Below are 23127 nucleotides of genomic sequence, written 5' to 3'. Positions count from 1 at the left end.
GAGAAAAAAACTAACCACTTTTTAAACATATGATTAAGTAAAAAAAAGTTTATTATCTTTAGATTTTATTTTAATACGCGCCCAACTTGAATAATATTTCAAATCGCTCTGATATGGGTGTGTGACTGGCTTGGAAAATGGGAGTTTTTGTGTAAATAACTCTGTCGGAGTTACATAATGTGGATGATGATTGCATATCGTGGAACCTTGATTATATATTGATCCATTAAGCACATGTTCCTAATTTAATATAATTCAAATAATTGAACACCAATGTGACAAAGTAATTTAATAATCGATATAACTTTGTAATATAGGTCATGATCAAACAGAGGTATGTTACAACAAATAATACTTTCAGTTGCAAATACATTGTCATTTAATTGATATGCTAAGGAAAATTATTAAATGCTTCTTGGTAAAGAATATTTTGTGTGTAACCCTCTTGTTCACCTTCCTTGTTGACAATTAGAAATTTGAGACCTTCGCAAGAAGTTGTTCTAGAGACAGCAACGTATAACTGGCCATGAGAGAATACAGTCTTGGGAAAATAAACACCCACATGTTCTAAAGTCTGACCCTGACTTTTGTTGATTGTCATGGCAAAACAAACCTTGATAGGGAATTGTTTCATTCTTAGTTTGAATGGCCACTTAGTGTCAGTTGTCTCCATTATTATTCTATAGATTAATACGTTCTTGCCAATGTTGTTTCCAGTAATAATTTTAGCTTCTATAATCCATGCTGCCAATTTAGTGACTATAAGCCTTGTGCCGTTACAAAGCCCCATACTTTGGTTATAATTTCTTAGAAGCATGATGGGAACACCAACCCGCAACTCTAATTCATGATTTGGGAATCCAAAAATCTTCAGTGAATTCAACAATTCAACTGGGAATAGAATATCTTGATTCTCTATTGCTTCCGATGTAGGACTGATGGAATCAACACTAAAATATGTTCTTGTTTCAGACTGTATCGTTGAAACGATATAAGAATTTACTTCGTCAACAAATTCGTTATTCGGAGAAAGGATACATCTGGAATTAAGGTAATTCATATCTTCTAAGCTTTGTTGCATATTAGGGAAAGTGTTGTTCACAATTTGTTGAATAGGATCATGGAGTGATGGTATCAAAAGGTCCTCCGGTATTTTAATCCATGTTGGTTCTTCTCCCTCTTTCGTAGATGTTGTTGGTAGTTTACCATCACCAAGATCAAGTACCCATTTACCAAATTCTTTTATCTTTTGAAGCTCAACTGTATCAGCATCTTTGTTCCTTATACGCATATTGATTGTTAATTTGAACACTTGGCAATGACTCCACAGGCGCGACCTGTTTATTGAAGCACTGACGATATCTGCTCTTGTTCCTCCACGAATTACAGGTAAAACCTGTCTAAAATCTCCACCAAGTAATACAGTTTTCCCTCCAAATATTTTATCTGAATCATCCATTAAGAACTTCAATGTCTTGTCAACAGCTTCTAGTGCGTTTCTGTGCATCATTGGTGCTTCATCCCATATGATTAATTCTTCCCTTTGGATTAATTTTGCCAAATCTTTATTTTTAGCTATTACAAATTGAAGTTTCATCTGGTGTAAGGGGAATTTTAAACCGTGAATGCGCTGTTCTGCCTCCCGGTAATAGTAATGACGCGATTCCAGATGAAGCAACTGCCAATACAATTCTCCTTTGTGACCGGAGTTTCGCCAATATGGCTGTCCACAAAAATGTCTTTCCAGTTCCACCACTGTCATATACGAAAAACATTCCACCACTTTCCGTTTGAATTGCATTTACCACTATATCAAAAATCTCTTTCTGTTGTAGATTCAAAAGATTGTACATGTTTGATGACTCGTTAGCAAGTGAAGTGCAATCGTAACTCATATCATCTCTGATAAATCTATTTTCCAATTTGGCTCGAAATTCTAGGTTAGGTGATGGTAGTTTGAAGTGTTTGAGTGGCTTATTATCTCGATCCAGTATTCTCTCAATTTCATATAATGTCAGATTCTTTATCTCCTCCTCTGAAAGTTTCAGGTCATTGTCCTCCAATAGTCAACTTTGCCGCCATACAATATCACCTGAAAGCAACCTCCATTGTTTGTTCCACAATTATAAAGGATTAGACACCTCACACATTAGTAGTATTGACACAAACATTTCTCGCAGCGATTCAGCACTCTCCCAATTACTTGCTTCCTCAATGGCCCGATGCCACTCATTATCATCTTCTAATAGACCAAGTGCCTGACATGCTGACCTAAAATCAGGATAAAGTAACCCATTGACCGCTCGAATGTCTTCAAATGATGTAGAACCTTTGACGATGTTTAACAACGTTCGTAAATAAAACCTTTCTCCAGCCGAGGGGTGCGCAAAATTTATTCGTCCAATTGTTTTTCCCCTTTGTCTCCTTTTCCAATTTTTAGTGTCAGTATCCCAAATCCACTTCGTTGGGAAATCGACGTATGTAAGCTCTCCCGCATCTTCAATGTTCTTGTTTGTTTCCATCCATTCGGTGAACTTTGTTGTCTCTATATCATCTCTTGACACTACTTCCTCCAAGTTATCTGTCTCACGAAGCATTATTGTTTGTTCGTTTAGTAGGTGGAAGGATAGTCTTTCAACTGTTGGGCGTCGATATTGTATGTTAAAATCAAAAATTCTCCAACAGGCTTCTGATGCTGAGATATATCGGCAATCAAGATATGTTTTTACTTCATCGACCTTGACCTTTTCTGGCACGTCTGTGTCATTATTGTTATTTGCATCATTTTCTGCAGCGTCTGTATTTTTATTTGTTGACTTGTCTTCGATGATAGTTATTGCTTTATCCCCTCATTTGTTGACATATTTGAACAAGTGCTTCACCGATGTTGTCCTGTTGCAGAGCTCGACATTAATATGGGCTTCATATTTAACAACCAAATCCCTATTATATGGAACCACCCAAGTGTTGTCCAAAGCAATTCCATTAATTATTTTTGAGGTATTAATATTTCTTCTTCTATAAACTGGAAAACCCTTCTCATCAATGGTTGTTTCAGTGGTCAATCATTTTGTATAGTGCTTGGAGCATTTATTTTTAACCATGCATTGTGAATATGGATTTGCAGTTCCGCACGGTTTGTGAATCATGTACTGGCTAACAATTTCAAATGCATGTAGATCTTTTTTTCTCATCAGGTAATTCTGCACTTATAATGTTGTCTATATCTGATGGTGTCACTGGTTTGTCACTTTCGTGTAAGAATAACAAGATATGAGCATGCGGCAGGCCTCTTTTCTGAAATTCAACTGTATAAATTGCTGTATCATACGTGTTAAATAAAAAAAGAAAAAAAAAAAAAGATGAGACACATATAAAGTTTAATTTGAAATAAATACGAAACGGGTTAGTATTAGTCCGACATGCTTTCACTTTCCCGAAATGCTTTTTTTTGCATAAATCATCCATCATTTGGTTGAGTTTAATTTTGAAAACTCGAACGACAATATCAGGTCTGTCTTGAGCCTTTTGGCCAGGTATTAATTAGGTCTAGGAAATATTGTATCTCTCTCCACTTTGGGTTGCATGTAAATGTAATGAAAAGATCCGGTGGTCCTGCCCATCTACAAATTGCCATAGCATCCTGATAATTTTGTGCCATATATCTCGGTCCTCCAGTAAATGATGAAGGCAAAACCAATCTTCCTATAGCTTTAGCTTTGTGGCCAGATCTCACGGCATCTTTTATACCTTTGTAGTTCTCATCTCTTAGCACTTTTTGGCTTCTTCTGACAAAGCCCAATCTCTCTTCTTCAAGGCATGCATAAGCATCCACTACGAATTGTTGAAACAGACGGCCTCCCCGCAACAATGTTTGTCCTTCACTATGCCTCTGTTGCAACCTAAAAGCATAATATTCCCTAAGAGTTAATTTTGTTCTTTTACCTCTTTTGGTTGCGTGTTGGATGTATGTTCGGTATCCATCTTCAGCAAACGGAAACAACAATGGGTACTGCATAGCCATATAACTCAGATGAAATTGACTTATTCTTTTGATTCCTGTGTTTTTGTCCTCAACGACGATGTCCCGTTCTGTTGAATTTACAGATCCGTTTCCAACTATAAGTGCAGCAATCTCTTTTGAAGTGGGCAAATTGTACTGTCGTCCATCTGCCTGGCGGTCTCCAAGGATTTTAATTCGCAGTCTCTCCGAGGCATTGGCATCATACCTATCTCTTTCCATCCTAAACACTTTCGCTAGTTCATTGTGCTCATCTAACATGGAGATCATCTCTGTAATTAATTCAGGTTCGAAATCCCCTTCTTTTTTCTTACCAGGTGCACTCATTCTACGACGAACTTCGTTTTTAGTATCATATATATATAGTTGTGCAAATGCGGGATCGGTTCTCGTTGTGGGCAACAAACTTCCCATTTTGTGGTAGTTTTGTCCACTTATTTTGAAAGCGTATGGTGCACGAGCTCGACCACGACCATTATTGATCTTGTGTATTATGGCTCCCATTGATGTGAAAGCGAACATAGAATTATACGCCCTAATTTTATTCCTGAAGTGTCTAGATCTGTTTCCTCCTTGGTAGTCCAACAGATTCTGTAACAGCGGTGGTGGATCTCGATATAACGACAGTTGCACTTTACCATTTGAACAACAGATTGAGAACTCAGGTTCCTTAGTTGTCTGAGATTTATTATTTCTCTCCTCGTACCAAACAATTGCATGACATTTAGGGCATGTATGTGTCGGAGGGCCAAAATTCCATACCTTATCTATTGTTCCTGTATAAAGGGATTGGTTAATAATTTTCTACCTAACTGATGGTGGAAGAGTAACTTGGGGATATGGCGTTAAATGTGGCAACATTTAAGGTTTTGGTATTGTACCTGAAATTAAGTTTTGCGAAGATGATCTTCTCGCATGTAGTGTATTCCTATTTTTTAATCTTCTTTGGCTTGATTCTCCTTCTGTCAGACATATTAGAGATCTATTGATCAATTACTATTATTAATATTGTGTTGTCAATAAGCTAGCATAGGATTGTCTGTTCACCTGTTGTTTCGGAATTTAATTTTGGGTTCCCTATTGTACATGAATTGATTGTGCAGACGGCCGTGGTTGTATTGGTATTGACCGTTCCGTCTGTATGGACTATAGAATGCGAATAGGTAGTCCTCATACGATCTTTCAATCCGCCGAGTGTTTTATTTTCTATCTGTTTTATTGGCGAAACACCTTTTCCACGCAAATCGATGGTTTTTCTTCTTTTTTCTCTGGCATCAACTGCAGGTTGTTGTTTCAGTGTATTTGTTGCACGCTTTATATTGACTGTTCCGTCGATATGGATTACGGAACGTGAATAGGTATCCCTCATACTATTTTCGATTCCGCCAAGAGTTGCTGAAACAGATTTTCTACGCAAATTGATAGTTTTTTTTTTGTTTTCGCTCTGGCATCCACTGCTGTCTGTTGTTTCAGCGTATCCATTGGGAGCTTTCTATTGACCGGATGTTGTTCATTTTTATCCATTGCAAGCTTACCATAGAATGTGCAATCGGCCATCTTTGTATTTGAATAGGTCGTCCTCAGGTGATTATTTTCCTCTTGTCTCTTTGGTCTCGCAACACCTTTTCTACTGAGGTTGATAATTTGTTTTCGTTTTGCTCTGGCATCTACCGCAGGCTGTTTGGTGAGTGCTTCCATTGCAAGCTTGCAGTTGTATCACGCCTTTTGTCAATTTAGGGCAAGCTTATCAGACATCAAATGGATGCTTTCTTCGGAAGAATATAAATGTAATTTTAATTTGTCTTTTTTGAAAATGGCGAATAGCAGTGTCGTTTTGCTTTTCTTTTACCCAAAAGGCAAATACCAATCGGTGCCTTCTGGTTATCGAAAGTAATTTGACAAAAAGAACAAAGCGGACGAATGTTTTCGTTGAAAGGAACAAACCTTTCATCATATTTCACGTGGCTGCATAATTTTCGAGAAATTTTGAGGGGAGTGTGGTTCCGCCACGGCAGCGTTAATGGGATGTGGTGTTGACACGTCAGCATTAACTTGCTCCTTTATATAAAGAAGGATTGATTATTTTATTTTCGCTGTGAATGCATGGAGGATTCCCTAATGTTGGAGGTAACAGTAGGACAATAAAAAAAAAAAAGCAGAGTTGCTTGGTTTATAAGTTACATACGACCAATATACAACCATGAGAAGAAAACAATACTCACATGCTGGTCAATAAGATGAAGTTCAAGACTCCATACTTTCCCACTCCTCTTATTCTCAAATTTCTACATCTTTAACACCAATGCCTTCACAGTTTTCTGAGTCGTCTTCTTCGGCATGAGATTGAGGAATGGTGTGTAAACTGCCCCTGCAGATATGTTAACCATAACACGATCAATCAACAATCTAAACACAGGTCAAAAAGAAACTTAACACAGGTGCATATTCATGAACACGTCAAAGAAAAATCTAGACACCGGTACAATTAGTAAAAAAACACATATGTACTCCTGAGCTCCAAAATTCGACAGTGAATGATTAAAAAAACAATCATCTTTGCAATGTCAGGCATACAAACCTTGAACACGATTATCCATTGTTCCCTGATTCCTCTCTACAACCATCGAAAGCGTGAGTTTATTAGATGGGTTTGGTATCAACAACGCTATTGGAAGTGAGAATGTGAAAACCCTACACATCAACATCTTTTGAAGGTGGCGGAATAATTGTGAAGGAAAATTATAAAAGAGGCACCAAATTGTAACGTTCGAAATGCTTAAATCCGGTATGCCATATTTTTGATACTAATTAGATTTTTTTATTTATAATTCCTTTTAATTATGTTGCATTAAGTTGACTGGTATTATCGTGATGTGTTCGTAGTTAAGGTAAAAAATGCTATGAATTTATCTCCTGATAGAATCACAGTCACAATCACAATCACCACTTGAAGATGTTTATATGCAATTGTATAATAAAAAAATACCAAACATAAGAAAGAATATGTTTTAATTTTGATTGATGTTACATTGCGGCTTGTTTGCTAGATTTTCATTCTCTCGTCTGATGATTCTGATCACTATATGTCAAAACTTGGCATGCGCGGAACCATGTTCATGCAATCATTATCAGAAGACCAAAGAAAAATTGATGCTTACGTTCTTTTCATGTAGGCTGTATAAGCAGTGTTACCAACTGTGAATTTATTTCAGCTAATTGTACTACGTAAGTTGTAGAAAACGTTATTGGAGCTTCATAAAAAGCTTAAGAATAAAATTCTGAGTAAGAAAGAAATTTTGAACACTTGAATAGTTTTCTAAGGCTAAAAACATGATCCAAATTCATTAAATCCAAATCTAATTGAAACACTCCAATAAAAATTAAAAACTGAACTGAAATAGTTCCAATCTATTTAGGGAAGCTCTTGTCTACATTCTCAATAGTACAGTTCTTGCTTTTAAAGGACCTTTGCACATTTATGTCGCTCATCTTAGTTCATTATAATGACCATTTTCATGGATGTTTGCTTGTGGTGTTCAAGATCCACCCGAAAAGTTTTCCAGGACAGAAAATGCCGCTGTCTACAGTTCCCTGGTAGGACTGTGGTGTCCAATCTCTATCTCTTGATCCTTATTCGTCATTATCACCTTCGTTTTTACCAATACATGGAGGAATTTTGTCATCAGTATCTTGGACCAATGGTGGCATTTCGTCATTAGTTTCCTCACCCTCGTCTTTGTTTTCACTTACGTTGGCAAATGGTAGCATTTCGTCATCGCTCTTCTGATCCTCTACCAAGTGCCTGTCAGCAAGTGTCTTTCTAGCATCATATGTATTTTTTGTTTCTGCACTGGAAAAATTAAGATTAGAAAGTAATGAATTAATGGAAACCAAAAATGAGAGTTAGGTTCAAAGAAATGTTAAAGTGGTGTTCTCCAACAGATGCCTGCCATCAAGTAATGTATGTAAGATTTTACCATATATTTCTTGGACGAAGTATCACAGTAGATCAAAGTACGAACTCCAAAATCCAAAAGTTACCATCTCATTAGTAGCTGCAAGCTCTTCCTTAACTTATACATACTTTTGAGCACCTCAGTCCCATGAGTCAGACCCTAAACCGTACGCGTGCAGTAAATCCAAGATTATTTCTCGAGCGCCTACCCTCTCCTATGACTTGTGGCTATGGCTTTGAAAGTCTGTAATACTTAATATACGATACTATATATGCAACCATGAGGCAAGGTGAGATAAATGTTGGGTGCAGTAATTAAAATAAAGAAAAAAATAAGCAAAAGTTATTGATATTTATCTCCTTTATAATGGAATTGATCGATTGACGAAACGAACGAGCTTCTCATATCTCCACAACAGCAACAAGGCAAAACGTTGGGAAAACAGAGTGAGTCACGTGTTCAACACGTTGCCCTTAAGACATTAGCGCCCGGCTACACTCAAGAGTGATGCTATAGCCCTCACAGGACGGATATCTCCAGGATAAAACATCCTACTACACCTACTACTAGCATATGTAGTAGATGCTCAACTTGAGCTTGGCAATTCCGAAAAAACCGCTAAGGAAAATCGCGAACTCTTAAGAAGTGCTATAACATATTTTCCCTTAGGGGTTCCTCTAAAATATAGAGCAACCCCTTTCCCATAGATTTTACAAAAATAATGAATTTGTTTATATAATTAACAAATACAACTTAAGAACAAAAACTCCCCGATGTGGGACTAAAAGGTTTATATAGTTTCTTAAAGCTACTAAAAATTGGAAACTCCACGATGTGGGACTAAAAAGTTTCATTCACAAAATAAAACAATAAATTATAATTTTTTATTAAAACTTTAAAAAATTATTTTTTTATTAATCGTTTTTCAACAATCCCCCACATGAATGAAAACTCAATAAAACATGAAAACACAGATAGATCTTGGTAAATCAACATCCCAACCTCACGATCCAAACAGACTGATCGTGCAAGTGTTGAAATCATACTAGTCATTTCTACGTCCTCTCCCTCACACAAAAGTGTGTTGACCCCAGGGTCATACTATGGATTGCATAAATCATAATAGTATTGAGAGCTTTCATCTTTAGTTCTCACATGGTGAGACTATAGGTATCTTTCACCAAAGTGAAAAAGCATGAACTAATGAACCCTTAGTGACCTTTAGGTCCTAAGTTCCAGTAATACCAAAACCATCAAAACGAAAATCACATAAAAAGCGCAAGAAATACCATTTTAGGCAGAGGTGTCTATGAGGTCTTGAACCTTTGCTTAGTGAGATATTACCGGAATTACTTGCTAGAGACAGTGAACTATGTCTTGAACTGCTAGCATTTGATGTAATTCGTGATAACAACCACGGGTGATATCTCCAAGATTGCTTCCAAGCTCGTGCCGTTTTGTCCAATTTGGCCTTGGACATATCCTGTTTCTCAGAATGCTCTAGAGAATCAAAGCTTATATTCTCATAGGAAGCGGCCCACTTCCTCATTCAGATAGGTGAGTTTCCATAAAGAGTGTTACTACTACACTCCACTTCAATCTTAAATTGAAACTATAGAACTCATTAAGACTTCTTAAAAGTCATCCTTCACATATCACACTATCACGTCTACACCATAGGGAAGGGACAGAGAATAAAATTCCCTGATAGTGTTTACCTTTACCCACCACAAATTAGTTGTATCATTCGAAACCTTGATCTTGGGATCTTCAGTCAGCAAGGTTGAGTATCCTTCATGGCAAGTTTAATTTATGAGCTTAAGCCCCTTCCCCCTCGATGTATTTATAACTATCTCTTGGGATAAACCTTTCGTCAAAGATTGCGGGATATTCTCCTTGGACTTTATCCAATCAATGGAAATACCGCTGATTGAGATTAGTTATTTTCAGCTTTAGCTATTATATCTTGGCTAACACAATGTATAGATATAGCTGGCACAGGCCTATGCCAGAGAGGAATGTCTTCTAAAAAACATCTTAGGCACTCGGCCCCCTCTCGTGCTTTATCTAACTCAATACTCTCAGATTCCATAATGAATTGAGCAATATATGTTTGTTTTTAAATCTTCCAAAAACAAACCATGATGCTAGAGTGAAACATATCCACTCGTAGACTTAGACTCCTCTGAGTCAACTATCCAGTTTACGTCACAAAGTCCCTCAAGGACAGCAAGATACCTTTGATAAATCAAATAAAAGGTAATAGAGTATTTTAGGTACCATAATACTCTACTCAGTGCATCTGAATGCTATTGCTCTGGACTACAATTATATCTACTTAACTTACTCACAATATAGGCAATGTCTGGACTCTTACAGTTCATTAAATTCATCAGACATCCTATAACTCTTGAGTATTCAAGTTAAGATACTCCATTACCCTTTTTTCTTGAGTCTACAATAATAATAGTACGGAGTACAAGAAGGCTTACAATCACACTGATTGTATCTCTTAATCACAAATTCAAAAAAATGAGAATGACTAAGACTACATATGTTAGATTATTTTCTAATCCTCATCCCTAAGATTACATCAACAGGGCCTAAGTCTTTCAAGTCAACTTTCTCATTCAGCGCATGTTTTTAGTGGAATTAATCACATCTATGTTTGTATCAAGTATAAGCATATCATCAACATACAAGCATACAATCACACATGCATCCTTACCAAGTTACTTGTAAGTATACTTGTCAGATTCATTAACTTAAATCCACTACACATTATCACATGATCAAATTTTCCATGTCACTGTTTACGTGCTTATTTTATAAACCATACAAAATTTTGTTCAACTTAAAAACTTTGTCATCATAACCTTTCACTACAAAGTTCTCAGGTTGGTCTATGTAAATTTCTTTATCTAATTCACGATTTTAGAAAAGTTGTCTTAACATCCATCTGATGTATCTCTAATTTGTTTATGACAGCAATAACAATTAGCATCTCAACGTAAGTAAATCTCGTCACATGTGAATAAGAATCAAGGAAATATACACCTTCTTTTATTTTATAGCCTTTAGCTACCAACTTAGCCTAACATTTTTCTACAGTTCCATATACCTAATGTTTCCTCTTAAAGACTCATTTACATCTCATGGTCTTACTCTCTGGAGGTAAACTATAAACCTCCCAAGTCAGGTTCTGACGGACTGAGTCCATTTCACTAAATGAAGCTTCTTACCAGAATTGGGTTTCAGTAGATATCAAGGATTCTTTACAAGTACGGTGCTTAGACTAAGCTAGGCATGTTATGAAGTTGGCTTCATAAGAAGTCTCAAGTCTAATTTTTTTTTTTTTTTTTTTACTTCTCTTAGACTCAACCGTAACTTCATCTTCCTTTAAGATAAGTTCTGACTATTTGAAAATAAATCTAAAGATCAACAACACATCTCTAATGAGGTACAGGTTTAAGAATAAACATCTCCAAAGAACTCAGCATCCCTAGATTATGTAATAGTAATCACACCAAAGTCAGAAAAAATCACACCAAAGTCTGAAAAATCAGAACACACAACCAAAAATCTATATGTAGAAGTATACTCAGCATACCTTCTATGAAGACACAATCAACATTTTTGGTTTCTATCTACTTCTTTTAGGAAGACGAATGGCAAACTTAGTCAAACACCCCCACACTTCGACGCATTCATAAGAAGGTCATCTACCTATCCATAAATCATATGGAGTTTTATCTTCTCCTTAAGGGTACTCTATTCAGAATATACTAGTTAACATGACTGCCTCCCCCCACAAGGCCGCAGGTAATTCTGAACTAATCAACATGACAATTATCATCTTCTTAAGGATACAGTTGTTATGTTCAAGGCTTCTAATTGGTTTTGAACTTCAAGTTTATACATCTTAAGGATTCTAAGGCATCATCCTTATCCCTAAGAAAGTATACAAGACAGTACCTCATACAACCATCTACGGAAGTTATAAACCATCTTTTACCACAGTGATTTTGGGTTGAACTCATGCCATCTAGGCCTAAATGAATTAATTCTAAAGGCTTAGAATTACTTTGAACATTTTTGCTAAAAGGTTTTAAACCATATTTGATTCTTCACAGATTTCACTTTTGTGTTCAAAGTCCAAACTAAATTTGGGTACGCAGTGGTGGCTCTCTAAAAGAGTCACAAACATTATACCTGCAAGTGCACAGGGTCTAGTGTATAGAACAGGGCAAGCAGGGTCGATCCACAGAGACAAGGTGTGAGTAAGCTAAAATCTTCCTAAGCTAAAGTTATCTAAACAAGTAACTAAGTGATAGTGGAAATTAAACAAAGGCAGTGAAGTTAAGAGACAAAGAAACAAAGAAAATTCAGTGGCAGTGAGCCAAAGGCAGTGGCAAAGAATAAGAAAAACGTAACCAAAACAGAACATGGGAGAGAAATTGTGGATGGGAATGAAGTGTATGGAGATGGATGAGAATTCCCTTCACCTAGCTAGTTCACCTAGGTTAACCTTTTCATGTGTCTAGTTAACTACCTAAAGTCCTTGGATTAACCCCTAGCATTGCCTATCTGATTAAAGCATAAACAATCACAGGTCAATTAGGTTCTAGGCCTCTAACTAATATGGCTTTGTTAATCCCTCAGACTATCACTGACCCCTAGCATTAATGGTCTGTTTAAAGCACCACTAATCACAAGCCAGTGAACCCTTGGAATGTCACTAACCTAAGTGTTTTGAGCTCAACAGGATGTAACCCAAATGGCTAACCAACATGGTTCAATGGTCTTCTCACCCTAGTGGTGAATTAGAACTTAACAAACATGGCGATTTACATGAACATTAACATACACAAGAACATGAACATAACATCAGAACAGAGTTTAACAGTGAAGAACAAATACTGATAGTGTAATTGAAATTGAAATAGAAATTGAAATTGAAATTAAAATTAAACCTACTCAAACCCAAATTGGGGGTTAACTTGGCTATCCCAAGAACACCTTTTAACATCCTACATCAGTTCCTATTTATAGTTTACAACAAAACCCTAAATTGAAAATCCCCAATTTTGCAAACCCTAATTTTTAAATTCCAAATTAAACTCACTGATTTCTGAATTTGTCTCCCATGTGCTCGACCCATGCTTTTTCTGACCTTCCTGCTCCTCTCTCATGCTTCAATTGACGCCTCTGCAACCCTAGCTCGAGTTGTTTCATCAACTCCACACCTAGGTCAGAGAGATGTGGGTTTGAAAAAGCAACTAGGCTAGAGGGTTGGAGAAAGTGATGTTGTCGGGTGGTTGTGGTGGTGGTGTGGTTCGAGAAGAAGGTGTAGCTGGTGGAGGTGATGGAGTTGCAGAGCAGCTCTCTGTTGTTTGGGAAGAAGAGAGGAAGAACCCGATGGAGAAGAAGGGTCCGTTTGTTTTGGGGTAATAGGGTTCGGTTGCTAGGGTGTTGAGCGGGTGTAGCGAGTTTTGATGAACAGCAAGTAAAGAGCGTTGGATGATCCCATATAGATTGAATCGAACGGCTACGATGGAGAGGTATGTGGCGATCGTTGGATTATGAGATACAACAAAATTGACGACACCAGATGGAGTTAGGTGTTGTAGTGTTAAGCGGAAGTATCGAGGTTTGATGCGCAGGCAAAGAAGCGACCGTAGGATCTAAATGTGATCTAATCGAAGGCTTGGAATTTAGGTACTATGGTGTTTTGCAGGGACTTCAGATTTGATGAACGATGAAGAAGCGACCATTGGATGATGAATGGATCCGATCTAACGGCTGAGAATGGAGGCGGGTATGGATATAGAAAATGGGTTTGGGTAAGGGTTTTGGGCCTTGGGTATGCCAAGCCCATATCTTCTTTAAGAACAATTCTTCCTTCTTGAGCCCATTCCTAGCTTTTTGGACGTGCGCTCCATTCTTTGCGTCTCCTTGCGTTTCTTCCGGCTTTTCACTACTTTTCTGCTCTTTTCCGCTCTGCTATTCATCCAAACTTTATTTATTACCTAAAAATGCAAAATTAAGTAAGAAAAATATTTATTCTTGAAAACAATGAAAATACAGAATATGGGATAAAATGTAGAATTAATGCACAAAAGATGAGTTAAATGCCAACAAAAAGGGATAAATATATACAATATTTGGCACTCATCAAATACCCCCAAACCTGAATTTTACTTGTCCTCAAGTAAAACAAAACTAAGGAAATCCTACCTATACCACTGTCGCTGGTCTCTCGAATGCATTTAGCGTATGCACTAAGCCTTTTAAACCACTAAGTGTCCCTAGTGGACGAGTTGAAGTCTCGTGAAGGTTTGCAGACGTACCTACAAAGTTCTAGGTCAAAATATAAGCTCAGATTCCATCAAATGTGACATGTGCAAGTCAGTTAAGCTCACAGCAAAATGGAGATGTCAATCTAGCTATCAAGGCACAATCCTAGCACTGATAAACAAAAAAGACATGTGATAAGAGTGTAAAGTGTATCTACACATGTGTAAAGAAAGATCTGAAGTTATGACTACTAATCACCAAGAGATAGTTTCTCAGGCTAAGAACCAAGGTCGAAATCTAGCTAGCTGTCCGGACTTTACGAGAATTGTGAATGAGTTGGAGGTATTTCACAATTACTCGCGTTGTACATCAATGGCATACACCCTCCTTGCTTATTACAATGAACAACAAAATGACTATTTACATGACTCTTATTTACATTGACTACTCTCTTTTATTTTTGGAACAAGAGAGGATGGAATTGATAAATACTTGATTTTTTTTATTTTTTGATATTTTTTTTTTTTTTTTTTTTTTTTGACAAGAAACACTTTTGATACATATACAAAAGGAAACAAAAAATTACATGACACTTTGCAAGAGGTAGCCCTTTTTGATGCACCCAGTTAAATTCGATGGTTGTCTTTCTTAATGTAACCTCCACCTTCTATCCCAACCAACCAAAGAACAAGCTAGTCAAGTTTCGTTCAGTATTCTAAAGTGATTGGCAATCGTGACTTCCTATCAAACACCTTGAAGATCGAGGCCATACATGTATTGGTAGATCGTGCGCGTGCAAATTTCTTATCACTATGTGAATTGTGCTAGAATCAGGGTGCCTAAATATCTAGACTAAGACTCCTAATAAAATACATATTTGCACAAGAGTCAACATTTCAAGGTAAATGAGCTCCATTTTTTTATGTTTTTTTTTTTAATTTTTATTTTTTTGAATTTTTTCGATTTTTCAAAAAGAAGGAGTTCGTTTTCAATTATGGCATATTATCGTGGTATCTACTCTAACCCCCAAACCTAAACTAAACATTGTCCTCAATGTTTCAAAATATGGAAAAATTATAATACAACATATGAAGAGGATCATGTTGAGTAGAGAAAAAGGAAAGAGAATACCCGATTTCGGCGAAAGCAATATTAGAACTCCGTTATTCAAGGCAAAATCCAACATATGTCAGCCGAGATCATATTGGATTAGCAAAATATATACAAAAGGAACAAAAGGGTTTTTTAAAAATTTTATCTACTGGATTATATACAAAAATTCACCATACACTAACAATCTAAAGAGTTGAGGATCAACCCAAAAGACAAAGTGTAGAGGTTTCAACAGCTTCACAATAATAAATGAAGCACAAGTGAAAGCTGTGAAACAAAATGAGCTACCCCCAAACCTGGATTTTACAGAAGATATTTTGAAAACAAAATCGCGCAGTTTTGGGGGTTCATCATGCACAAGGTCTAGCTCGAAATGAACTTTGCTAGGGACGGGCAAACATGCTAATTCCAACTGTGGTTCCTCAAAGTATTATACTTAATGCAAATAGTCCAAGAGGACTTGGGAAGCACACAGTTCCAAACCTAGATTAGGGACTCTCAGAAAATTGGTTTGACAATATGGGTACAAACCAAATCTAGGTTGGGTGGAAGGCCATCAGATTGTGACTTATGTAGGACGATAGGCACATCATTACTAATCACATCAACATCTCCTAAGTCTTCTACAGTGTCACAACATGCTCACAATCATCAAACAAATTGGCAAGATCACAATCAGAGTCATCAACATCATCAACAAATTCATTCTCATGCATCGGCAAATCAGGAGAAATATCACAATGTGACCTAGGTAGAGAATCAGACACATCAAATATATTTTCATGCATATTAGTGTCTACAGAAGATTCAACTATTCCTATGTCATGCTCATCTTCACAGAATAATTGTACGAATCCCATGTCAATATCAAAATCATATGAATTACAATGAGTATTAGAAAAAACAACATTCATGAAGGTCGAGGGCGAGAAGCCATATGTTATTGAACCAACAGGTTCCACAATATTTTCATGTTCTTCTAACATATCATCATAATCATCATAATCATCATCATGGTAGCATGCATATTGGTCCTCATTAAAAGTGGTGGTGTCATTAGTCGATTCATGTTCCTCTAAATTAGGTTCATATTCAACATCATTTACATGAATGGGACTAGACACTTCATTAGGGACAACATACATTTCCTCATGAATTTCCTCCTTTTGTAGGTGAAGCAAAATCTGATCTAAATATGCCTGAATTCGTGATGTAGATCTATCGAAGTTTTGCTCACTGAGTCTGAAAGCTTCTGTGGTGGAGTCTAAATTCATGGGAGTACAAAATTCTTCATGTTCAAATTGTGGTGATTGGTACATGTGTGCATGGTCATTAGGGTTTATAAAAGATTGATCGCAACCCTCAAAGGATTGATTATGGTCCCAATGACTACCATTCTCACAATTTATGGGCATTTCATACCTTGGATTTTCTCTAGATTGCCTAAAATTATACAAAATATGACAATTCTCAACAGGGTGGTCTAAACTACCACATGCGGGACATGCATAGATTTCAGGTTGCCTAAGAAAATTAGATGTGACAGATTCCTCGTGTGATTGCATTTCTAAAGCTGCGATTCGAGCTTCTAATTGATCCACAAGAGATGATTGTGTGAGTGAGGTATTAGCAAAATGTTCATTTTCACGTTGTGGCGAATGATGCATGTGTGAATAGTTATTAGGGTTCATGTATTGAGGCTCGGGACTTTGAAAATGTCCATAATAATTCCTATAACTATTGACATCATGGTCTATGGGAGGTTCATAACGTGGAGTATGTCCATACGCAAGTTCTCTAAGGGATTTGTTGTATTCCCCAACTGTAGACCAAGATCTAGACATGATTGGGCTCAAAAGCTAAGTAACTATGTTACAAAGCCCAAAATTTGGTTTTTAATGGGTTTGGATTTTTGGGAAAAATTTGGTTTTTATGGGTAACATTTGGTTTTGTCGGGTTTGAAAAAGAAATTTGGTTTTTAATGGGTTTTAGAAAATTTGGACTTAATGGGAAAAGAAAACACTTTGGTTCACTGGGTTTTGAAAACTTTGGTTTTAGACTTTGAAGACAAAGCCCATTTGGGAGCTTTTGGTTTTGATGGGAGCAAATTTGGTTTTAAAGAGGTAGAAAAATTTGGTTTTTAATTGGGAGCAAAAATTTTGGTTTTAGTATTGGGAGCAAGCCCACATTGGTGGGAGAAATTTCTTTGCCAAGGGAAGGTGAACTAAGCCCACAATGTGTATGCAAACTGAAGCCCAATGTAGCTTTTGAAATAGCCCAACTGTTGCTTGTTTGGTCTGAGGCCCAGTTGGGCTTTCAAAAGTTCAGTTTTTCTAATTTAAAACTACAGGCCCAAATCAATCTAACACCACAAGCCCACAAGCAATTAAACAACACAAGCCCACAAGAAATTAATTACAAACCCAACAGAAAAATGGAAAAAATTATTACAAGCCCACAAATTAAAAATGGAAGCCCACAGGTTGGGTTCTCTTAATGGGTTTAGGCTTACTTGATTAAGCACAGCCCAGCTGCTCAGTTTGGTTGCAAAAGCCCAGTTGGGCTTTGGATCATCCTAAGCTTTTGTCTTTGTTGAGGCCCAGTTGGGCTTGGCTTATGAATGGCAGCAGCACCACTTCAGGCCTAGCAGCAGGGGCAGATCAGCAGCAGCAGCAACAGCACAACAGCAGGCTTTGCAGGTTCACAGGGCCACAGCAGAACCACAGCAGAAGGCAGCAGCAGTTAGCAGGAAGGCTTCAGGCAGCAGTTCTTGGCAAGCAAGTCTCAGGAGGGGCAGTTCAGCAGCAATTCAGGGGCAGCCTTAGCAGCAAGAGGCTCTCAGGCACAGCAGCAGCTTCTCCAGCACTTGCCTTGGCAGCAGCAGCAGCAGCAGACAGCAAGGAAGAAAAGCAGCAACAGGAAGCAGCAGCAGCAGCAACACCTGTTGGCTCAAAAAGAGAAGTAAGTTTCTTGCTAGAAGTTAAGAAATTCAGCTGCACTACACAGCAGCTACTAAAACAGCAAGTTACACTAAAATGCAAGAATGCAATGCATGATGAGTATGCTAGAATGAAACAATATGCAAAAACAGCCAAGAAAAATTCAACACAACACAACCAAGTCCCCGGCAGCGGCGCCAAAAACTTGGTGGCTCTCTAAAAGAGTCACAAACATTATACCTGCAAGTGCACAGGGTCTAGTGTATAGAACAGGGCAAGCAGGGTCGATCCACAGAGACAAGGTGTGAGTAAGCTAAAATCTTCCTAATCTAAAGTTATCTAAACAAGTAACTAAGTGACAGTGGAAATTAAACAAAGGCAGTGAAGTTAAGAGACAAAGAAACAAAGAAAATTCAGTGGCAGTGAGCCAAAGGCAGTGGCAAAGAATAAGAAAAACGTAACCAAAACAAAACATGGGAGAGAAATTGTGGATGGGAATGAAGTGTATGGAGATGGATGAGAATTCCCTTCACCTAGCTAGTTCACCTAGGTTAACCTTGTCATGTGTCTAGTTAACTACCTAAAGTCCTTGGATTAACCCCTAGCATTGCCTATCTGATTAAAGCATAAACAATCACAGGTCAATTAGGTTCTAGGCCTCTAACTAATATGGCTTTGTTAATCCCTCAGACTATCACTGACCCCTAGCATTAATGGTCTGTTTAAAGCACCACTAATCACAAGCCAGTGAACCCTTGGAATGTCACTAACCTAAGTGTTTTGAGCTCAACAGGATGTAACCCAAATGGCTAACCAACATGGTTCAATGGTCTTCTCACCCTAGTGGTGAATTAGAACTTAACAAACATGGCGATTTACATGAACATTAACATACACAAGAACATGAACATAACATCAGAACAGAGTTTAACAGTGAAGAACAAATACTGATAGTGTAATTGAAATTGAAATAGAAATTGAAACTGAAATTAAAATTAAACCTACTCAAACCCAAATTGGGGGTTAACTTGGCTAGCCCAAGAACACCTTTTAACATCCTACATCAGTTCCTATTTATAGTTTATAACAAAACCCTAAATTGAAAATCCCCAATTTTGCAAACCCTAATTTTTTAATTCCAAATTAAACTCACTGATTTCTGAATTTGTCTCCCCTGTGCTCGACCCATGCTTTTTCTGACCTTCCTGCTCCTCTCTCATGCTTCAATTGACGCCTCTGCAACCCTAGATCGAGTTGTTTCATCAACTCCACACCTAGGTCAGAGAGATGTGGGTTTGAAAAAGCAACTAGGCTAGAGGGTTGGAGAAAGTGATGTTGTCGGGTGGTTGTGGTGGTGGTGTGGTTCGAGAAGAAGGTGTAGCTGGTGGAGGTGATGGAGTTGCAGAGCAGCTCTCTGTTGTTTGGGAAGAAGAGAGGAAGAACCCGATGGAGAAGAAGGGTCCGTTTGTTTTGGGGTAATAGGGTTCGGTTGCTAGGGTGTTGAGCGGGTGTAGCGAGTTTTGATGAACAGCAAGTAAAGAGCGTTGGATGATCCCATATAGATTGAATCGAACGGCTACGATGGAGAGGTATGTGGCGATCGTTGGATTATGAGATACAACAAAATTGACGACACCAGATGGAGTTAGGTGTTGTAGTGTTAAGCGGAAGTATCGAGGTTTGATGCGCAGGCAAAGAAGCGACCGTAGGATCTAAATGTGATCTAATCCGAAGGCTTGGAATTTAGGTACTATGGTGTTTTGCAGGGACTTCAGATTTTGATGAACGATGAAGAAGCGACCATTGGATGATGAAATGGATCCGATCTAACGGCTGAGAATGGAGGCGGGTATGGATATAGAAAATGGGTTTGGGTAAGGGTTTTGGGCCTTGGGTATGCCAAGCCCATATCTTCTTTAAGAACAATTCTTCCTTCTTGAGCCCATTCCTAGCTTTTTGGACGTGCGCTCCATTCTTTGCGTCTCCCTTGCGTCATTTCTTCCGTCTTTTCACTACTTTTCTGCTCTTTTCCGCTCTGCTATTCATCCAAACTTTATTTATTACCTAAAAATGCAAAATTAAGTAAGAAAAATATTTATTCTTGAAAACAATGAAAATACAGAATATGGGATAAAATGTAGAATTAATGCACAAAAGATGAGTTAAATGCCAACAAAAAGGGATAAATATATACAATATTTGGCACTCATCACGCAGCCTATGCTATCCAGTTAAGCATTGACTTATAAGTTTACGGTTACAATCTTACCACATAAAACAATCAATCACATAAAGAAAGCACAAGAATCAACTATGTTCACATCATAAGATTTTTCCGTTAAGCTTATATAGACCCAAAGTCCTATAGCTCTTGTTACAACAAGTTTTCCAGATTCAATTAAGATCTTAAATCTTTTTGCATCTACAATAGAACAGGATACAAGATTCTTGCATGTGCTTGGAACATGAAAACTTCATTCAATGTGAGAGTATTACACATATGATCTTATGCTCGACCTTTTCCTTTTATGCAACCTCTATTATAGATGAGTTACTCAAAAAGAGTTTCTCGACATCCCCTATCCTCTGATAGAAGGTGAACAGGTCTCTGTTTCAACAAACATTCTTGGTGGCTCCAGAGTACACCTTCTGGTCTCTCACATTGGTTGTTAAAATAACTTCCGACATCATGTGAATAAACTCGTTCTAATTTGTTTCAACTTAATTAGCATTAACTTTCTACTTATTAAGGTTTTATGTTGTCTACACTTTACTACCGTATGGCCCGGAATTTTACAAACATAACAATCACCCTTAATTAAAGTAACGCCGGATTCAGTTTTACGAAACATACCTTTCTTATGAAGACTACGGTTAGAGTTGTGTTTGATATTCCCGCCTTTGTCAGCTTTGGAATATTTGTGTTCATCCACATGCGCCTGGTAGCCATGTTCCTTTTCAATTTCATGTCAGAATCTTCGTTTATACTATGACCACTGACACGGTAATTTCCCAATCACCTAATACACCACATCTCACAAACCTTAGTTCCAAAACGGAAGATAAAATATGAGTTTTGAAGATAATATCTAGATTTACAAACATCGTTTGAACCACCATATAAAAAAACTCATGATTACCCCATAAAAAATACTTTAGTTAACAACAAAAGTCTGTCCATCAGAATTTTTCAGGAACATTTGTCTGTTTTGTAAAATATCAAAAAAATACTTTTACAACTCTAAAAATTCTGAAATTTTACGTGGGTAACTATCAGGATTTCTACTACGTTGTGTCGAAAGGGTTCATCGAAATTCCTTCTAGGTTAAGAGATAATATCGAAACTCTACAGCTGACCAAAAAATTATTTTTGTTTTTCACTCCACAATTAACATCCATGATTCACAAACCAACCAACCATTTTCGATTATTACAAATTATAATGTCTTAAGATTGTTGGGTGCAATAATTAATATAAATAAAAAAATAAGCAAAAGTTATTGATACTTATCTCCTTTATAATGGAATTGATCGATTGACGTAACGAACGAGCTTCTCATATCTCCACAATAGCAACAAGGCAAAACTTTGGAAAAACAGAGTGGGTCACGTGTTCAACACGTTTCCCTTAAGACATTAGCGCCGGCTACACTCAAGAGTGATGCTATAGCCCTCACAGGACGGATATATCCAGGATAAAACACCCTACTACACCTACTACTAGCATATGTAGTAGATGCTCAACTTGAGCTTGGCAACTCCGAAAAAACCGCTAAGGAAAATCGCGAACTCTTAAGAAATGCTATAAAATATTTTCCCTTACGGGTTCCTCTAAAATATAGAGCAACCCCTTTCCCATAGATTTTACAAAATAATGAATTTGTTTATATAATTGACAAATAAAAATTAAGAACAAAAACTCCCCGATGTGAGACTAAAAGGTTTATATAGTTTCTTAAAGCTACTAAAAATTGGAAACTCCACGATGTGGGACTAAAAAATTTCATTCACAAAATAAAATAATAAATTATAATTTTTTATTAAAACTTTAAAAAATTATTTTTTAATTAATCGTTTTCCAACAATAAAATAGCCAGTGATCTATGCCAGCTTCATAAAATCATATTTTGGACGTCCATGATAAGCATAGTTTAATTATAAGACCTTCCAATTATTTGTCTTGCCAGAGATGGTCGAGACACCAATTTTCTTGCCACTTAAGCTGCGAGGCCAATTATCACAATGAGCAGGAGAACCCCAAAGTTCACCATCACCAAGCATGTTTGCATCATCGGCAGAAACATCAAGCTAGCTAGTATGTAGGCACGCAAGATTAATTACATTCACAAAATTTATGGGATACCGGGTTAAAGTTGATATTGGGTCGTTGCAGCTTTCGCAAATTGAGTTCCCATATATGAGTTGTACTTCAGTGAGTATATTCGATAGCAAGTGCATGATAGAACTGCAAATTTCTACCATCTTCCAAACTTTCCAAACTAAACTAATGAAGTGGATATCCAGAAAGAGGGGGAAAAACCAACATAGAATATTCTATCAAATACACTCACTGAAGTTGGGAGATTTCTAATTAGAAATGAATACAACAAAATACCATTACGCCTCTCCCCGCTGAACTACGATCAAGACCTGCAAACCTCTGAGAAAATTCAAGATGTATCTATTACATTTCTACAGATGATACTAATACCTAATTAGAAAGTCATCCGTGAGAGTCGAACCCACATCTACATGGTCGTGAACCATGTGCTCTACCAGTTGAGCGAAGAAAAAATAGCAT

At 37.2% G+C, this 23127-nt stretch overlaps 1 protein-coding gene across 1 annotated transcript; it reads right to left on the bottom strand.

Annotated features, from left to right (window-relative positions):
* Positions 1 to 391: 391 nt before the first annotated feature.
* On the bottom strand, positions 392 to 1510 carry LOC113325178 (ATP-dependent DNA helicase PIF1-like). The gene has a single exon (XM_026573392.1). It carries the CDS (start codon positions 1508 to 1510, stop codon positions 392 to 394), a length of 1119 nt encoding a protein of 372 aa, XP_026429177.1.
* Positions 1511 to 23127: the final 21617 nt, after the last annotated feature.

This window comes from Papaver somniferum, chromosome 11, assembly GCF_003573695.1.
Source record: "Papaver somniferum cultivar HN1 chromosome 11, ASM357369v1, whole genome shotgun sequence".
In the NCBI taxonomy this organism is placed as follows: Eukaryota; Viridiplantae; Streptophyta; class Magnoliopsida; order Ranunculales; family Papaveraceae; genus Papaver; species Papaver somniferum.
The sequence above is the reverse complement of the archived record's forward strand: the minus strand, read 5'-3'. Positions and strand labels throughout refer to the sequence as shown.